The sequence below is a fragment of the Penicillium paradoxum genome (genome assembly GCF_028828445.1).
Source record: "Penicillium paradoxum strain IBT 22861 chromosome Unknown utg000007l_segment0_segment0, whole genome shotgun sequence".
Taxonomy (NCBI): domain Eukaryota; kingdom Fungi; phylum Ascomycota; class Eurotiomycetes; order Eurotiales; family Aspergillaceae; genus Penicillium; species Penicillium paradoxum.
The window spans coordinates 3858855-3873269 of record NW_026643185.1 but is presented as its reverse complement, the minus strand read 5'-3'; the positions used below and the strand labels follow the sequence as shown (position 1 = coordinate 3873269).

Below are 14415 nucleotides of genomic sequence, written 5' to 3'. Positions count from 1 at the left end.
AGTCAATCTTGAGCGATCTCTATTTGGAAGCAGATCCACAGCTCTATATCCATACCTCTACAGAGGGCTCACTTCGCAATATGACTTCTCTCCTCGATCTGCCTCTGGAGATTGTGATGCTTATAATCGACGGCCTTTTCTCCCATTTCGAAACGGAACCCGGCAATAAGGACATTTTTCTGGCAACTCAGAAAGACTTGAACACACTTTCACAGACAAACAAATGGTTCTATGCTCAGCTGGAAATTCGTCTGTACAATTTCAATTTACAACATGGTGGCCAGACATCATTGGCGTTCGGCGCCTTTCATGGCCACGAGACAGTCGTCCAGAAGTCTCTGGCAACAAGCGCGCCAGACACAATACCAAGTGTTGCCTTTTCTACTCGTGACTGTGGAATTTCCCATGTCCCACTCTGCTGGGCGGTTCAGGGAGGACAGATCTCTATGGTGGATTCACTTATTCAATCTGGTGCCGATATTCACAAGAACTGTGTCGACACTAGATGTGACGCCCAGCTGCTCAGTCAAGCCGCAAGGTTTGGTCATTTAGATTTGATGAAAGACCTTGTAAGAAGGGGTCTCCGTCCAACGATCAAGTGGGAAAATCACTTTACAAGACCTAGAGACGAGTTGGTCGATAATGACGATACAAGATATAAAGCCACTCTCCGCTTAGCTGCCGAGAATGGACATCTTGACTGCGTTGATTACACACTTTCTGTAGGAGATTATCAGGATCTCTCTTGCAAGCAATACATGCACAGGATAGCATTGATTGTGCCAGCGACAGTGGCCAACGGTCACATGGAGTGTGCCATGTTCTTGCTAAGTCGCAGTGACATCCTGAAACAGAGTGGTTTCTGCCGATGTGCCTCCAAACCTGCCAGAGCTCTAGTTTCCGATCTTCCCAGGCTGACTATGGCACTGGAAGATCCTTCCATCATGGAGAAGTACGGCCATATGCTTCTTTATCTGGCAGCCGCTACTGGCTGCTCATCCTTGCTTAGGGAAGTGGTTCAACGAGGTATTAATATCGATACACGATTCCGTGGAGGGAACACACCACTGTGTCTTGCAATAATAGAGCGGGGGAACTCTGTATCTATACAAAGCATCTTAGCACTGGGCGCTGACATCAACGTGAAAAACTCCCAAAAGCGAAATCCACTCTATCTCGCAACTATGTTTCGGTCTACGGATATCATGATGTTGCTTTTGGATGAAGGTGCCAATGTCAATGAAACCGGCCCTCGATCAGGCATCATGCAAACACCCCTGCTCCGCGCTGTTGACGATTTCAATTTCTTTGCCCCCAGCGCAGAACGTGCAAGACGTACTTTGCACTCTCCCGGCAATGAGGTCCTGTCATTGTTGCTGGAGCATGGTGCTGACCCCAACTATGTTGACCCAACGCATGGGATCACTCCACTATGGCTCGCGGTTCGGGCAACGTATAGGCTTGAGAAGAGGTACAGTCTTGTGCAACTGCTTCTTGAGCACGGGGCAGACCCGAAGCTAGCAACGAGGAATCAATCAGTTCTGTTCTGGTCCATACCGGCGCACGACTACAATACGACCAAGATTCTGCTTGAGCATGGTGCCGATCCTAATGACTATGGACGAAATTTTGATGGCTCGAAAACTCACCACCGTGGGAAACCACTCTCGCCTCTGGCCAAGGCTATGAAGGCGAGACGTTATGAAACGGCTGAGCTCTTGCTTGACCATGGTGCGGATCCTCATGCCCCATATTGGAAGACGGAGACGTCATTGGTTAAAGCGACCAAGTCTATGAGATGTTCGTTCATAGAGAAGATGATTGATAAGGGCTTTGATGTGAATGAATCTGTCGGGGCCCAGAAACCTCTACATGTGGCTGTCTGGAAGGGGAATGTTGAAGTGGCGGAATTACTGCTTCGACGTGGAGCAGATCCCAATATCACAGTTGGGGGCACTTCACGACAGTCATCACGTTCACTTCTTTGGTGGGCTTCTCATCAGAATCTCACGGCTGTAGTAGAATTGCTTTGTGCACATGGCGCCAGGCAGCTACCTGATGCTGATACTCCTGGAGACTTCTCTCCGATCTCGAAAGACTCACAGTATGACGGGGTGGAATATTCCTCAAGTCTCTTTTCCGATGACCCATAGAGGGTTCTTCCACCTCCTAGTGCCCGATTGGATTGGGCAAACACAAGAGTCAAGTACCATTTTGAGCTCTAACACGATGCACGCTGTAAATACTTGGACACAAAGACCAACATATAACAATACCAATCCTTTGCTCGTTATTCTTGACTCAATGACTATTACATAGTTATCTTGACAGGTAAAAGAAACAAGAGAAGAGAAAAAAAAAATTAATGGACGCCATGAATCAGGAGAAAGCGGCACGCGGCTCGTTCTCTACATCCGATGGTGGGTCGGGTTTGAGCCAAGGGTATTCCCTGGTGACATGCGGAGGGTAACGTTAAGAGGGCGAAAAAAAGGCAAAGATGAGGGGCAGCAGAGATGGAAGTGCACGCCAGGGGTAATATTTTTTACACAGAAAGACCAGAAACACCGTTCAACATTTACTCAGGCTTCTTGCCAACCATGAGGTACATGGGAGTGAAGAGGTTCTTCTGAGCACCCTCAACCAGACAGTCACCAGCCAAGGCCAGGCTGTCGGCGGTCTTCTGGGAACCCTTGGGGAAGAGACCGATGGACTCACCAGCACCGACAAAGCGGTGGGCAATACCACGTCCCCACCAGGTCATGCGAGCGATGGTGAAGAAATCCCAAGCCGAACCCATGTGCTTGAAGGAGCCCGCCAGCGGGTAGTACCAGGGAATGGGGTCGGGACGAGCAGCCAGATCCTCGTGGTGCTTGAGATCGAAGCCAGCATCCTTCATGGCTTTGATACCTTCGGAGATGCGCACCATGTTGGAGATACCGTCACCCTGTTCGATACCAAGGCGAATGCGACGGTGCTCGGGGTCGTCGTTGTTGTAGTCATCAGTCATGAGCCACTCGTACACAGCGAAGGTACCGCCGGGCTTCAGGACACGGAAAATCTCGCTGTAGACACCGACAAGCTCGGGGGCGTGGACGGTGGCCTCAATGGCGTAGACAGCATCGAAGCTGTTATCGGGGAAGTTCATCTGCATGAAATCGCCCTTGACGAAGGCCATCTTGTCGGAGAGACCCTGCTTGTGGGCGTAGTGGGTGGCACGGTCGATCTGGTAATCGTTGTTGTTCAGACCGGTGACGTGAGCGCCAGTGAACTTGACCATCTCACGAGCAGGGCCACCGACACCACAGCCGACATCCAGAACCTTCATGTTCTCTGTGATACCAGCCTGGAGGGCAAGGTAGTGCTCGTGGCGGGCAATGGCCTGGTGGAAAGGCTCACCGTAGGCGAAGCGGCAGAAGTGGAAAGAGGATCCCCATCCGTACTCGTAGAAATCGGTTGCCAGGTTGTAGTAGCTGCAAATAGATTGTTAGTACAAGGAGCGTGAATCAACGAGGTTTGTTTTAGGACGTACTGTCGGGTCAAGGTAGCGTATTCAGCCTTGCGAGCCTATCATGGGACTGTTAGCAATAAGATCCAATTAAGCTGAGTGTACACTACCATACCTCACGGATCTCGGGGGTCTCATCGGCAGCAGCCTGGTTGTCCCAGTGCTTGAAGTACTCGTCGATGGCAGCCTTCTGAGCGGCGGCGTCCTTGCCGCGCATAGCAGACAGACCACCCTGGGCCTTGGCTGACTTGCCGTGCAAAGCCTTGTTGAAGGCAGCATCACGCTCCTTGTCCTCACGTTCCAATGCAGAGGGGGCCATGTTGAAGGATGAGTCGTAAAGATTAAAAAGGGGTAGATTGTAGAAGGGGGCGAAAAAGCGTCAATTTCCAATTATTTGAGAAAGAAACGACCAGGTATACCAATTGAACGGGAAATACCACAAAAGAAGTGAAGCAAGAGGAGCACACGTTAAGAGAATGGATTGCGACTGGAGAAGTAGAAGAAAGGGGAAATAAATAAGAGTCGACTCCCAAGCAACTTTTTGACAATGCGACGTGGAGAGCCAATCAGGGGGTTCCGCGAGCGACTAGACCGAGCCTTGGTGGCCTCTGGGGGGGCGGACTGGAGAGTGGCCACACTCTTTTTTTCGGCGGGACACCCAACTTCCGGGTTGTGGCTGAGTCGGACGATGGACGCCCCGGTGGTGACCTGATCCCAGGGCACGTGATATGCACCAGCCACAGCCACACGCCACTTCTATCGATCTTGATAATCCGAGCTCCCAGGTCTGACTTCTTGGATCAACCCCATACTTTGCCGTCATGCCTCCTCAAATTAAGCATGATCTGAACCGCTCCGGCTGGGAGTCGACAGACTTCCCATCTGTCTGTGAGAACTGTCTTCCCGAGAATCCATACGTGCAGATGATCAAAGAAGACCATGGCGCAGAATGCAAGATTGTGAGTCTTTTTTGCTCCCTCGAGCCTTTGTGTTCAATCGAATACTAACTACTTAGTGCACGCGCCCCTTCACCATATTCCGTTGGAAGGCCGATCGAACCTCCCGCCAAAAGCGATCCATCATCTGTCTCACATGCGCGCGCCTGAAGAACTGCTGCCAATGCTGCATGTTGGATCTATCGTTCGGTCTGCCCATCGTCGTCCGTGATGCTGCTCTTAAGATGGTCGCCCCAGGACCGGAAAGCTCGATCAACCGCGAGTACTACGCACAGAATAACGAGAAGGAGATCGAGGAAGGCCGTGGCGCAATCGAGGAATACGAAAAGACAGATGACAAGGCTCGCGAGCTGTTGCGCCGTCTTGCGAACAGCGAACCATATTACCGCAAGCCCCGACGAATTGAAGCTCCTGCTGAGGGGGATGAAGCAGAGCAATCTACAGCGAACGACCAACCGCGCACAAGCAGCCGCTATGGAAATGGACCCGGTCCGATTCGCACAGGTGAAAGCCGTGCCGGAAAGGCTCTTCCCGGCCGTGGTGGACGCGGTGGTGGTCGTGGTGGTCGCCCATTCCCCAGCACTACCCAGTTGCCGCCCTCGGCTGCAGATATTCTTCCCCCAGCGGATCCCAACGTCACTTCGTTGTTCGTTACAGGTGTCGAAGACGATCTCCCTGAACATGCCCTCCGCACATTCTTCAGCGAATTCGGTCAGCTCCGGTCGCTGATTTGCTCTCACCGCTCTCACTGTGCTTTTATCAACTACGTCAACCGCGCGGACGCTGAGACTGCCGCTCACCATTGCCAAGGCAAGGCCATCCTCCAGGGTTGCCCCCTGCGTGTCCGCTGGGGAAAGCCTAAGCCCTTAGACAACCTGGATCGCGAGGAGAGAATGAAGAATGCCCGCGAAGGTCGCCAGGCTGTGGGATCAGTTGGCAAAGGAAAGCAAGCGGATCGCCGAGCTATCACTTCCACCGAGGGCGCTCCCCAGGAAAAGGCTCAATCTCATGTTGTTGCACCACCGCCCGGATCGGGTGAGGTTCAGTACGCCAGCATGAATGGCGATTGAACAAAACTTGCCAAAAATTGCGCGATATCATTAAATCAATTCAAGGTTGCATGTAACTTAGGGTTCGGAGCGGGCGTTATCACGGATTGGGTTTTATTCTTCGCAGATCTATGTACTTCAATCGAACATACCCCAGAGACGCCACTGAATAAAAGAGTCGGGTATCTTATAATACATGTCCGGTCACTGTCGTAGCTTATGTACTGTCCCGTATGCCGTCGGTTTGACATGAGGACTCTCGCAGTCTGGCTTTGACGTCGTTTTCATTGGTTGTTGTTAGACTTTGAATGGACTCGGAGGGTTCGCCCAGGTTCAACTGAGCATCACGATAGGCAAAGCACCTCATGAGGAGCAAGCCTTGTGGATCTTCACATTCTCATTGCCGACTTTGATGGAGTCATTATCACCGCGTTCGATCTGGTCGTGAATATTGAGCTCTATAGAGACAAACTCTCGTCAATAAATGGTCCATATCGGCATCAAGCCATATGACAACATTGCAATGTTGATGTAGAATACATACCCCACTTGGCAGCCTCATCTCCTTGAGCCCTTGAGCCCTGGACGATGTTGTGGCGCAGGATATGTGCAACCTCAACCGCATGGTTAATTTGCATGCCGGTATCAATGGCAGTGCGACGGTTCTTCTCAAAATTCTGACGAGCTTCTTGACGAGCAGCAATGAGGACTGGGAGATCATCTATGGGAGATATCAGTATGAGGGAAGCACACGCCTTATTGGATCTTTGTCAAACTAACTGTGGAAAACAAGGCGAGTAGCCCGGAGAAGTTGGCGGTAGGCGCTAAGAGCGGCAGGAGCAGTGGAGCTGGCCATATTGAAACAAGATCTCACTGAGAAGATTATGGACGAAGGTATTTATGGACAGATTGAATAGCACGGGTTGCAAATTGTCGTTGAGGATAATCGGCACGGATGGGGAGGCGCGATAATTTTCTGAGTGATATTGTAGAAGACCAGTAGCAAGTTCTTGGGATTCAATCGTTCGAGCAACGATATGAAGCAATCAAACCAAAAAGAAATTGATGTACAAGAAGGTGAATCGAAGGAACGAGACCTGGCGCCATTACCCGGCCAGAATCTCCAGAACATCTAACCGGTGATTGGCTGAAGGGGCGGGTATTCGAGGCAGAAAAAAAGGTATGCAAAAAAATCCATCGCGGGACCCGACGCTCCCCACACACAACTTGGTACCATCACCAATACCATTATACAATGGCTGCTGCTCAGGTTGTTAACATTTCCCTCCCCGCCCTGCCTCAGGGATGGGCTGGTGAGAAGGATTTCAAGATCGTCGGTGCTTTGTCCGGTGCCACCAAGCGCAACGTGGAGCCCGTTGGCCCGCACTTCCTGGCTCACGCTCGCCGAGTAAGTTCTACAATTTCATCTTGACTTTGTTGTTTCCTCAGAATTAACAAACATTTAGTCCCGTCACAACCGTACTTTCTCTGAGGATGAGCGCCTGCAGGCTCAGAACAGCGTCAAGAAGACCGAGGTCGAGGAAGACGATGATATCTCCGAGGATGAGGATCCTATGATGCTCGCCCGTGAGGCTAAGGACTGGAAAGTCAGTGCTCTTGAATTTCTCTCGATTGATTCTTTTCTAACTCTCAGTAGGGCCAAGATCACTACGCCGTTCTGGGTCTGAGCAAGTACCGCTGGCGCGCAACCCCCGAGCAGATCAAGCGGGCTCACCGCAAGAAGGTTCTGCGTCACCACCCCGATAAGAAGGCCGCCCAGGGCAAGAGCGATGAGAACGACAGCTTCTTCAAGTGTATCCAGAAGGCCACCGATCTGCTTTTGGATCCCACCCGCCGTCGCCAGTTCGATTCCGTTGATGAGCACGCCGAGGTTGAGTCCCCCACCAAGAAGCTCTCTGGCAGCAAATTCTACAAGGCCTGGGGCCCCGTCTTCGTTGCCGAGGGTCGCTTCTCCAACAAGCAGCCTGTCCCCACACTCGGAGACGAGAACAGCACCCAGGAGCACGTTGAGGCCTTCTACAACTTCTGGTACAACGTTGACAGCTGGAGGACCTTCGAGTACCTCGATGAGGATGTCCCCGATGATGGTGAGAGCCGTGACCAGAAGCGTCACGTCGAGAAGAAGAACGCCAACGCTCGCCGCAAGCGCAAGACTGAGGATACCGTCCGTCTCCGTGAGCTCGTTGACGAGTGTCTCGCTTCCGATGAGCGTATCAAGAAGTTCCGCCAGCAGGCTCGCGCCGGCAAGGACGCTAAGCGTCTTGCCAAGGAAGAGGAGATGCGCCGCCTGAAGGAGGAGAAGGAGCAGGCCAAGGCCGCTGCTGAGCAGGCTAAGAAGGACGCTGAGGAGGCTGCCAAGGCTGACCGTGAGAAGAGCAAGAAGGCTAAGGAGGCTGCCAAGAACGCTTCCAAGAAGAACAAGCGTATCCTCAAGGGATCCGTCAAGGAGGTTAACTACTTCGCCGCCGCCGAGCCCACCGCTGCTGAGATCGACGGTGTCCTCACTGACGTCGACCTCATCATGAGCAAGATCGACGTTGATGAGCTCGCCGCTCTGGCTGAGAAGCTCACCCTCGCCGGCACCGACGGTGCTGCCGTTAAGACTGCCTGGACTGGTGAGGCTCAGCGCCTTGTCGATGCTGGCAAGCTTAAGGCCGGTGAGGCTAAGGTCTTCGCCTAAATCTTCTTGTTTACGAGATAGATGGATGACAGCCTAGGTTTTCCCCAATCATGACTATTTACGCCACATAGAGTAGAAAAATGCATGGTGCTCTTACTTCAACGCAGCGTACTGTCACATATTCGTACTTCCTGTCCTGTCCCATTCATCCGAAAGGGCCATGTTCTTCGAGGCTCCAAGACTACCTACATACCTACATGTAGGTAAGCACATAGACTTACTGTATTCAGCCAACTGCATATCTGACACCTCCAACCACGTGATTGGTCGTGGACCGAACAGCGCCTCGTTGCCTCGTAACTCGTATATGCTGCTGAGCTTATATTTCGCGTGAAGGGTCTCGAAAGGAGCCCTCATCAGCAAAATGAGTCTTTCCAGCGAAGGTCAGTATGTGTAGAGTCCCGGGTGGTTTTATCTCAATGACTAATGGGACGACCTAGATCAGCGAGAATTCAGTACACGTAGGATTATACGGATCGCCAAAGACAAGCTGCTTAAATATGGACCCTCGGAAGACATAGAGCTTGAGGCTGAGAATATGCGTTATATCGCCGAAAGCACAACCATTCCGATTCCCCGCATTCATGAGATCCAGACCCACGATGACAACATCAAGTCTATTTCGATGGACTATATCGAAGGTCAAACGCTGCAAGATGCTTGGCCTAGTATGATCCCATCGCAGAAGATGTTGGTCGCGCAGGAGCTGCATGGGTATATATCTCAACTCCGAGCACTGAGTCCCGAATATCTGGGATCTTCGGGCGACGGGAAGATATATATGCGACATCCAGCTTCCTTTGATGAATATCTGCTTTCCCGAATGGCGACATCAGTTCCTGGTTCGGAGCGAGATTATATACCCGCTAAACGGTTAGGGGGCCGTATGGTTTTCACGCATGGTGATTTGGCACCGAGAAATATTCTGGTTGACGACCATGGTCATGTCACAGCCATTTTAGACTGGGAGTTTGCAGGCTGGCATCCGGAGTGGTGGGAAACTGTGAGGGCGTATACCTTCTGCAACGATGTTCCTGGTTGGACTGCTTATTTGTCGGCGATCTTTCCGCCGGATCATGCGACGGAGTATATGGCTGTAGCCTTTGCTCGACATATGTCACGATGAAGTAGATGTGCATTAGGCGAACGGCTTGATAGAGGCGATTGAATCATGAGCTCCTTACTTTTAGTTCATCATCATTTTTTATCTCTCCGACCAGAAGATAGGGAAGAGATATGTATAGTACGAAACAACGCTAGATTGAATACCGTTAAAAGACTCCGGACCCTAGCCTGTATGCAAGATTTCAATGCACCTCGAGTTCGCCTAGATGCTTTTTATGGCCTAGAAGAGAAATCAATTTATCGTGAAGCACTGGTAACACCACCGAATGTGGTAGCACACCCTCGGCTGTATATCGAGGAGGTGAGTGAAATCTAGACTGTGCAAAGCACATGTCGTTTCTACTTCTCGATATGCCCCGAGATAATATAATCATCACTCCACGCAATTAATATACAAACCGCGGCCGAAATTATATCTGGCTCACGATTAGTGATCGCATCTCTGTGACAGCCGAAGTATGGACTGATATGTACGTATATAAGTTGCGAGTGTATCCCAAGGAAATTGAATCCAACTTACATCTAGTCGTACTACAGTTATCATGATTTTTGACCCCGATACCATCGATATCCCCAAGTCTTACGAGACTCTTTCATTGACCGATGTCAATGTATCTCATCACCCCGCCGGGGCTCCCGACGCTACCCCAGTCGTTGTGGTAACTCTGAACCGGCCACAAAAGCACAACTCATTCACTCTGGAGATGATGCATGTCTTCGAGAAGATCTACCCCATGTTCGATGTCGACGAGCGAGTCAAAGTCATCGTGCTCACCGGTGCCGGCAAGATGTTCTGCGCCGGCGCAGATCTAGAGCGAGGATTCAGCGGAATAGAGAAAGAGAGAAACAAGGATCACCGTGATAGGTAAGATGAACAACGTCCATCCTGTGGCCATGGTACACATTCCGCTAACACCGATATAACCGCATAGCGGTGGCCGTCTCGCCTTAGCCATCCACCGCTGTCGCAAGCCTACTATAGCGGCGATGCAGGGTTCCGCCGTTGGCCTGGGCATGACAATGAGTTTGCCGGCCGCCATACGCATTGGCTGCCAGAAAGCCAAGTACGGATTTGTCTTTCCCCGACGGGGTCTGACGATGGAGTCTAGCTCTTCGTTCTTCCTCCCGCGGTTGATCGGCTATTCCAATGCTCTTTACTTACTCACAACGGGCGGTACCTTCTCGCCTACCTCGCCGCATTTTGGGAACTTGTTCCAGGAAACATATCCCGAATCTAGTCAGGTGGTCGCGCGTGCGCTCGAGCTTGCGACGGAAATCGCGGAGAATGTTAGCCCTATGGCGTCGTATCTTTCGCGGGAGCTCATGTGGAGAAACCCGGGGAGTGCGGAGGAGACTCATCTTGTTGATTCGGCGGTGCTGTATCATATGTTCAGTGGAAAGTATGTTTTTCCCCTCTCGCTGTTTTATCAACGGTCTATGGCAAATTATTGGTGTCAGAGAACAATGCTAACAGTGTTCTAGGGACTCAATGGAAGGCATTACAGCCTTCTTCGAGAAACGGAAGCCTAACTTCAAGGCTACGCTTGAGGGGGATGCACCGCCGAGCTTCCCATGGTGGTCTGATGTTGATATTGGGAGACGCCCGAAGGCGAGCAAGGCGAAATTGTGAATAAGTGTAGATTGGTTCAAGATGCTTGATCGCGGACATATAAAGTATAACTAAACGGACAATTATGAACGATCTTTGTATTCCAATTCACTTGATGTAAGTATTGCATGTAGGTATAGCCAGATTCATTCTATCAATTACTCGGATCTGTGATATACTCCTCCTTTCTGTAGATGCTGTATGAGGGCTTACCAACCAAAATGGCTCAACCAGCAAGTTCCGAGTCTGATGTATTGCAATATTAGCTTGGCCTGAGAGCTCTAGCCCTAGACTAGCTGTAATGAGGGCAATTGAGACGAAGACAAATATACCATAACGACGATGCTAGAAGGAGGTCCATAATTCGATAAATATATATTCATCAGGAGTGATCATGTATTCCCAGCGGTTGAGAATGTTTGCTAATGATCTAAATGTGCAGTTCTAATCTAATCTAATATTTGTGGCAAACAATATGTTACTCATTCATGATGGACTATCCCATGGCCTCCTCTGCACGACCTGAGATCCAGATGCGGTCCTAAAGACCGAAGTCGACGATGGCATTGGATGCAAAGACAAGGGTTCCGATGGATTAACCTCCTGCTGCTTAGATCGCTCCTTTATCCAAGGCCGAAGGTTAAAGACCCCGCCGCAAATGAATATGCCCACCCAAAGGGTCAATTCAGTCCCATAGATGACTATCCCCAGGACATCGATAGTTGACCCAAACACTGCTCGTATGTTAGACTTGGATCAATTCTCATTCGAATCGAACCAATCGACTTACAAACCGAAACCAGAGAAAACAAGTCCCCCGCAGCATCAATCCCGACAAAAATGAAACTGATTCCACGGACAGTTCGGTGAACATAGATATCCCAGTAATGTCTGAGCACACCCGCTGCAAGCAGACAAGCGCTCAAGACTGCCATCAGGATGAGAGGCCATTCCAGCCCACGGTTTTTGGCAGCGCGCAAGGCAAATATCAGACCAGCTTCGATGCCCCCCAATAGCAGAAGAAGTGACGTGACTGCAATACAGCATTTCGTGATTCGGTATTTCTATGTCTGGGTGAGTATGGGGAAACCGTATGTACGAGAATAGATGAATGTATACCTTCCCATAGTATAGACATTGCGCCCAAGTGAGGAGGCTGAGCGTAGTCAGGATTTGGGGCTGGATCCTCAGAGCAATGTTGAATTCTTCTACGATGTTGTAAACGCCGAGAGGAACCCCTGCGACGGCCCATAAGAGCATCATCGAGCCTTGTAGTCCTTCGGTATCATGTCTTCTGTAATTGATGATTATTTGAGGAAGTAACTAGAGAATGGGTTAGCTTTGGGGGGGAGAAAGGGTCTAACGCGACCGCGTACTTGGATAGACCAGCACACCTAGAGACGGTTAGTTCTGAAACGAATAAGAGCGATGACTACGTAGACTCACTGCACCTAGGGTACCGAGAACATTCTCTGCGACTCGGTTCTCCATTTGCGGATGTTTGGAGGAGTGAGATCTGATAAGACACTCGTTTCCAGACTCCTCATTGGTGCAACGCCACCAAAGGGTAAGCCTTCAACGCCACAATCGGGTGCTTCTACGCCGGCCAAAGGGTCTAAAGGCTACATTGTCAAGTCGGAGATAATACAGAAAGCCGGGAAAGGGTATAATTTGGTTGGGGATGATCTACGGAGTATAGCGAACATGCAGCAATTAGGAATGAACGTTATGGTGTAGGGGAGACATGGGGTCTAACGATCTCTCACCGAGGAACCAAGTTCCAGGTATCACTCCAATGTGCATAACCTTGGAATGTATATATGACAGCAGCCAATATAAAAGATAAGGGCCGATCCAATGAAGACGCAACCTTTCACCTGGTGCGGCCGGTCAAAATTGGTGGCTGGACTAGGACGGAGAACTAGAGCAGCCATGCAGATCGGAATTCAAACCCGGTTACCGTAGAAAAAGATACCGTGAACTCCAGTGGTGCGATGGATGGCTCAGTCGCAAGTGCTCGTGATATATTCGAAATTGCCATATATCTCATGGTATACGTTGTATATGAAACATCGGGGCATGAAACCTCCATCAAACGATGCCGAACAGACCACATCGAAGAGCGATGACGCCGCCGATCCTAAAAAAAGATATTCGCGTTCTGCTTGCCTTATTCTCCAGCTGCGAGCGCATGGGTACGGGGATATTTTCTGACCAACCACCTGATTTTCATACATCCGGCCCACGAGGTTCGCCACGGTCACCGAAAATAGCGACGAACTGGCGAATTGCCTCGTAGACATGCACGGAGTACGGAGTACGCGTGTGCATGAGACGCCAGCACCCCCCACTTCCCCGAACAAGTCTAACTGATCGTCGCGGGATGATATCATCAGGAATGGAAGCCCGTCGAGCCTTGAGACTGGCACACCATCAGCGCGAACTCATAAGACATGCGCAGCCCTGGAGGCCTAAGAGAGCAGCGCCAAGAAGCCTACGTAGTGCACGCCGTATGTGCAGCAATAATATGCTTGGCAATCGCATCTCCTGAAAACGAATCTATTGCAGTGGGTCTGGACATTAAATTGGACCCCTGTTGGCGTTTTTTTTTCTTTTCTTCTTTTCTTCTTTTTAAGAACCCCCAGAGACCCGGGCCCGGACTGTCCTTTCTTTCTGTGCTCTTCACTTTACCGGGGATTGTCTACATAGACCGGCAACCACACCTACACATCTATATCTGTGCCCAAGAGACCAACAGACCAAGACATCAAACACCACACCATGTTCTCTACCCCTCTTCACGCCTGTCTCTTGGCCGCGACTCTCTTCTTCAATCTCTCCTCCGCGTTCCCTCTCATGAGCCGCGACGTGCAGTGGTCCTTTACTCTCTTCCCGTCGCCGTCCTGCAACGGAACCCTCGGTGACTCCCATGCCGGATCCGGCAGTACAGGCTGTCGGGCCGATCTCCACAGCGTCGCCTCGGCCTACACCCTGAACTCCGTCGCCCAGGGCTGTCAAATTGAATTCTTCGACAACACCATGTGCGACGGGAACGAGCTGTCCGATGTCGCGGATCAAATCACGGCCGTGCACACTTGTCGCAAGTCTGAGGCAAGACGTCGCTACGGTTCATACCAGGTCACCTGCGAGTGAACCCCAATTTCTTTTCTTTGTCGAGGGTCTCGGGGTTTCCGGATCTCATGCGCACCTTTTTTCTTTTTGGATAAGCCCACCGCGGGATTGATTGGGATCGCGGGGTGGGACTGAATATCTTATATAGACTTTGTAATGATACCCCTAGAATAAATGAGATGAGTTTACGATTGTCAATCTTTGGTGTTCGATAGCCTATAACGTCCGTCATGGGAATATACATGCGAAGGGATACTATTAGAGGGGGATTTTTTTTGGAAAAAATTGGATCAATGCCATCAAAGGCCACCGCGAAGGTATCATGAATTTCGAGGCGG

The 14415-nt window shown here is 50.7% G+C and overlaps 9 protein-coding genes across 9 annotated transcripts; 6 read left to right on the top strand and 3 right to left on the bottom strand.

The window, feature by feature from the left end:
- Positions 1-80: 80 nt before the first annotated feature.
- Positions 81-2153, top strand: N7457_008963 (ankyrin repeat domain-containing protein; the record flags this gene model as incomplete). Its single annotated transcript, XM_057180006.1, has 1 exon — positions 81-2153. One exon carries the CDS (start codon positions 81-83, stop codon positions 2151-2153), a length of 2073 nt encoding a protein of 690 aa, XP_057028392.1.
- A 422-nt stretch (positions 2154-2575) lies between these two features.
- On the bottom strand, positions 2576-3824 carry erg6 (sterol 24-C-methyltransferase; the record flags this gene model as incomplete). The annotated part of the gene is made up of 3 exons (XM_057180005.1): positions 2576-3470; positions 3530-3564; positions 3621-3824. The coding sequence occupies 3 exons, from the start codon at positions 3822-3824 to the stop codon at positions 2576-2578; spliced, it is 1134 nt and encodes a 377-aa protein (XP_057028391.1).
- A 502-nt stretch (positions 3825-4326) lies between these two features.
- Positions 4327-5531, top strand: slt11 (Pre-mRNA-splicing factor ECM2; the record flags this gene model as incomplete). The annotated part of the gene is made up of 2 exons (XM_057180004.1): positions 4327-4464; positions 4521-5531. 2 exons carry the CDS (start codon positions 4327-4329, stop codon positions 5529-5531), a joined length of 1149 nt encoding a protein of 382 aa, XP_057028390.1.
- A 342-nt stretch (positions 5532-5873) lies between these two features.
- Positions 5874-6366, bottom strand: N7457_008960 (LYR motif-containing protein; the record flags this gene model as incomplete). Its single annotated transcript, XM_057180003.1, has 3 exons — positions 5874-5968; positions 6055-6231; positions 6291-6366. The coding sequence occupies 3 exons, from the start codon at positions 6364-6366 to the stop codon at positions 5874-5876; spliced, it is 348 nt and encodes a 115-aa protein (XP_057028389.1).
- A 399-nt stretch (positions 6367-6765) lies between these two features.
- On the top strand, positions 6766-8211 carry N7457_008959 (putative ribosome associated DnaJ chaperone Zuotin; the record flags this gene model as incomplete). Its single annotated transcript, XM_057180002.1, has 3 exons — positions 6766-6918; positions 6977-7117; positions 7168-8211. 3 exons carry the CDS (start codon positions 6766-6768, stop codon positions 8209-8211), a joined length of 1338 nt encoding a protein of 445 aa, XP_057028388.1.
- A 364-nt stretch (positions 8212-8575) lies between these two features.
- On the top strand, positions 8576-9337 carry N7457_008958 (aminoglycoside phosphotransferase family protein; the record flags this gene model as incomplete). The annotated part of the gene is made up of 2 exons (XM_057180001.1): positions 8576-8594; positions 8652-9337. 2 exons carry the CDS (start codon positions 8576-8578, stop codon positions 9335-9337), a joined length of 705 nt encoding a protein of 234 aa, XP_057028387.1.
- Positions 9338-9878: 541 nt separating this feature from the next.
- N7457_008957 (uncharacterized protein) lies at positions 9879-10966 on the top strand (the record flags this gene model as incomplete). The annotated part of the gene is made up of 3 exons (XM_057180000.1): positions 9879-10201; positions 10269-10736; positions 10819-10966. 3 exons carry the CDS (start codon positions 9879-9881, stop codon positions 10964-10966), a joined length of 939 nt encoding a protein of 312 aa, XP_057028386.1.
- A 465-nt stretch (positions 10967-11431) lies between these two features.
- Positions 11432-12436, bottom strand: N7457_008956 (PQ-loop repeat-containing protein; the record flags this gene model as incomplete). Its single annotated transcript, XM_057179999.1, has 5 exons — positions 11432-11679; positions 11736-12009; positions 12065-12268; positions 12322-12339; positions 12392-12436. The coding sequence occupies 5 exons, from the start codon at positions 12434-12436 to the stop codon at positions 11432-11434; spliced, it is 789 nt and encodes a 262-aa protein (XP_057028385.1).
- A 1290-nt stretch (positions 12437-13726) lies between these two features.
- N7457_008955 (uncharacterized protein) lies at positions 13727-14098 on the top strand (the record flags this gene model as incomplete). The annotated part of the gene is made up of 1 exon (XM_057179998.1): positions 13727-14098. One exon carries the CDS (start codon positions 13727-13729, stop codon positions 14096-14098), a length of 372 nt encoding a protein of 123 aa, XP_057028384.1.
- Between the last annotated feature and the right edge of the window lie 317 nt (positions 14099-14415).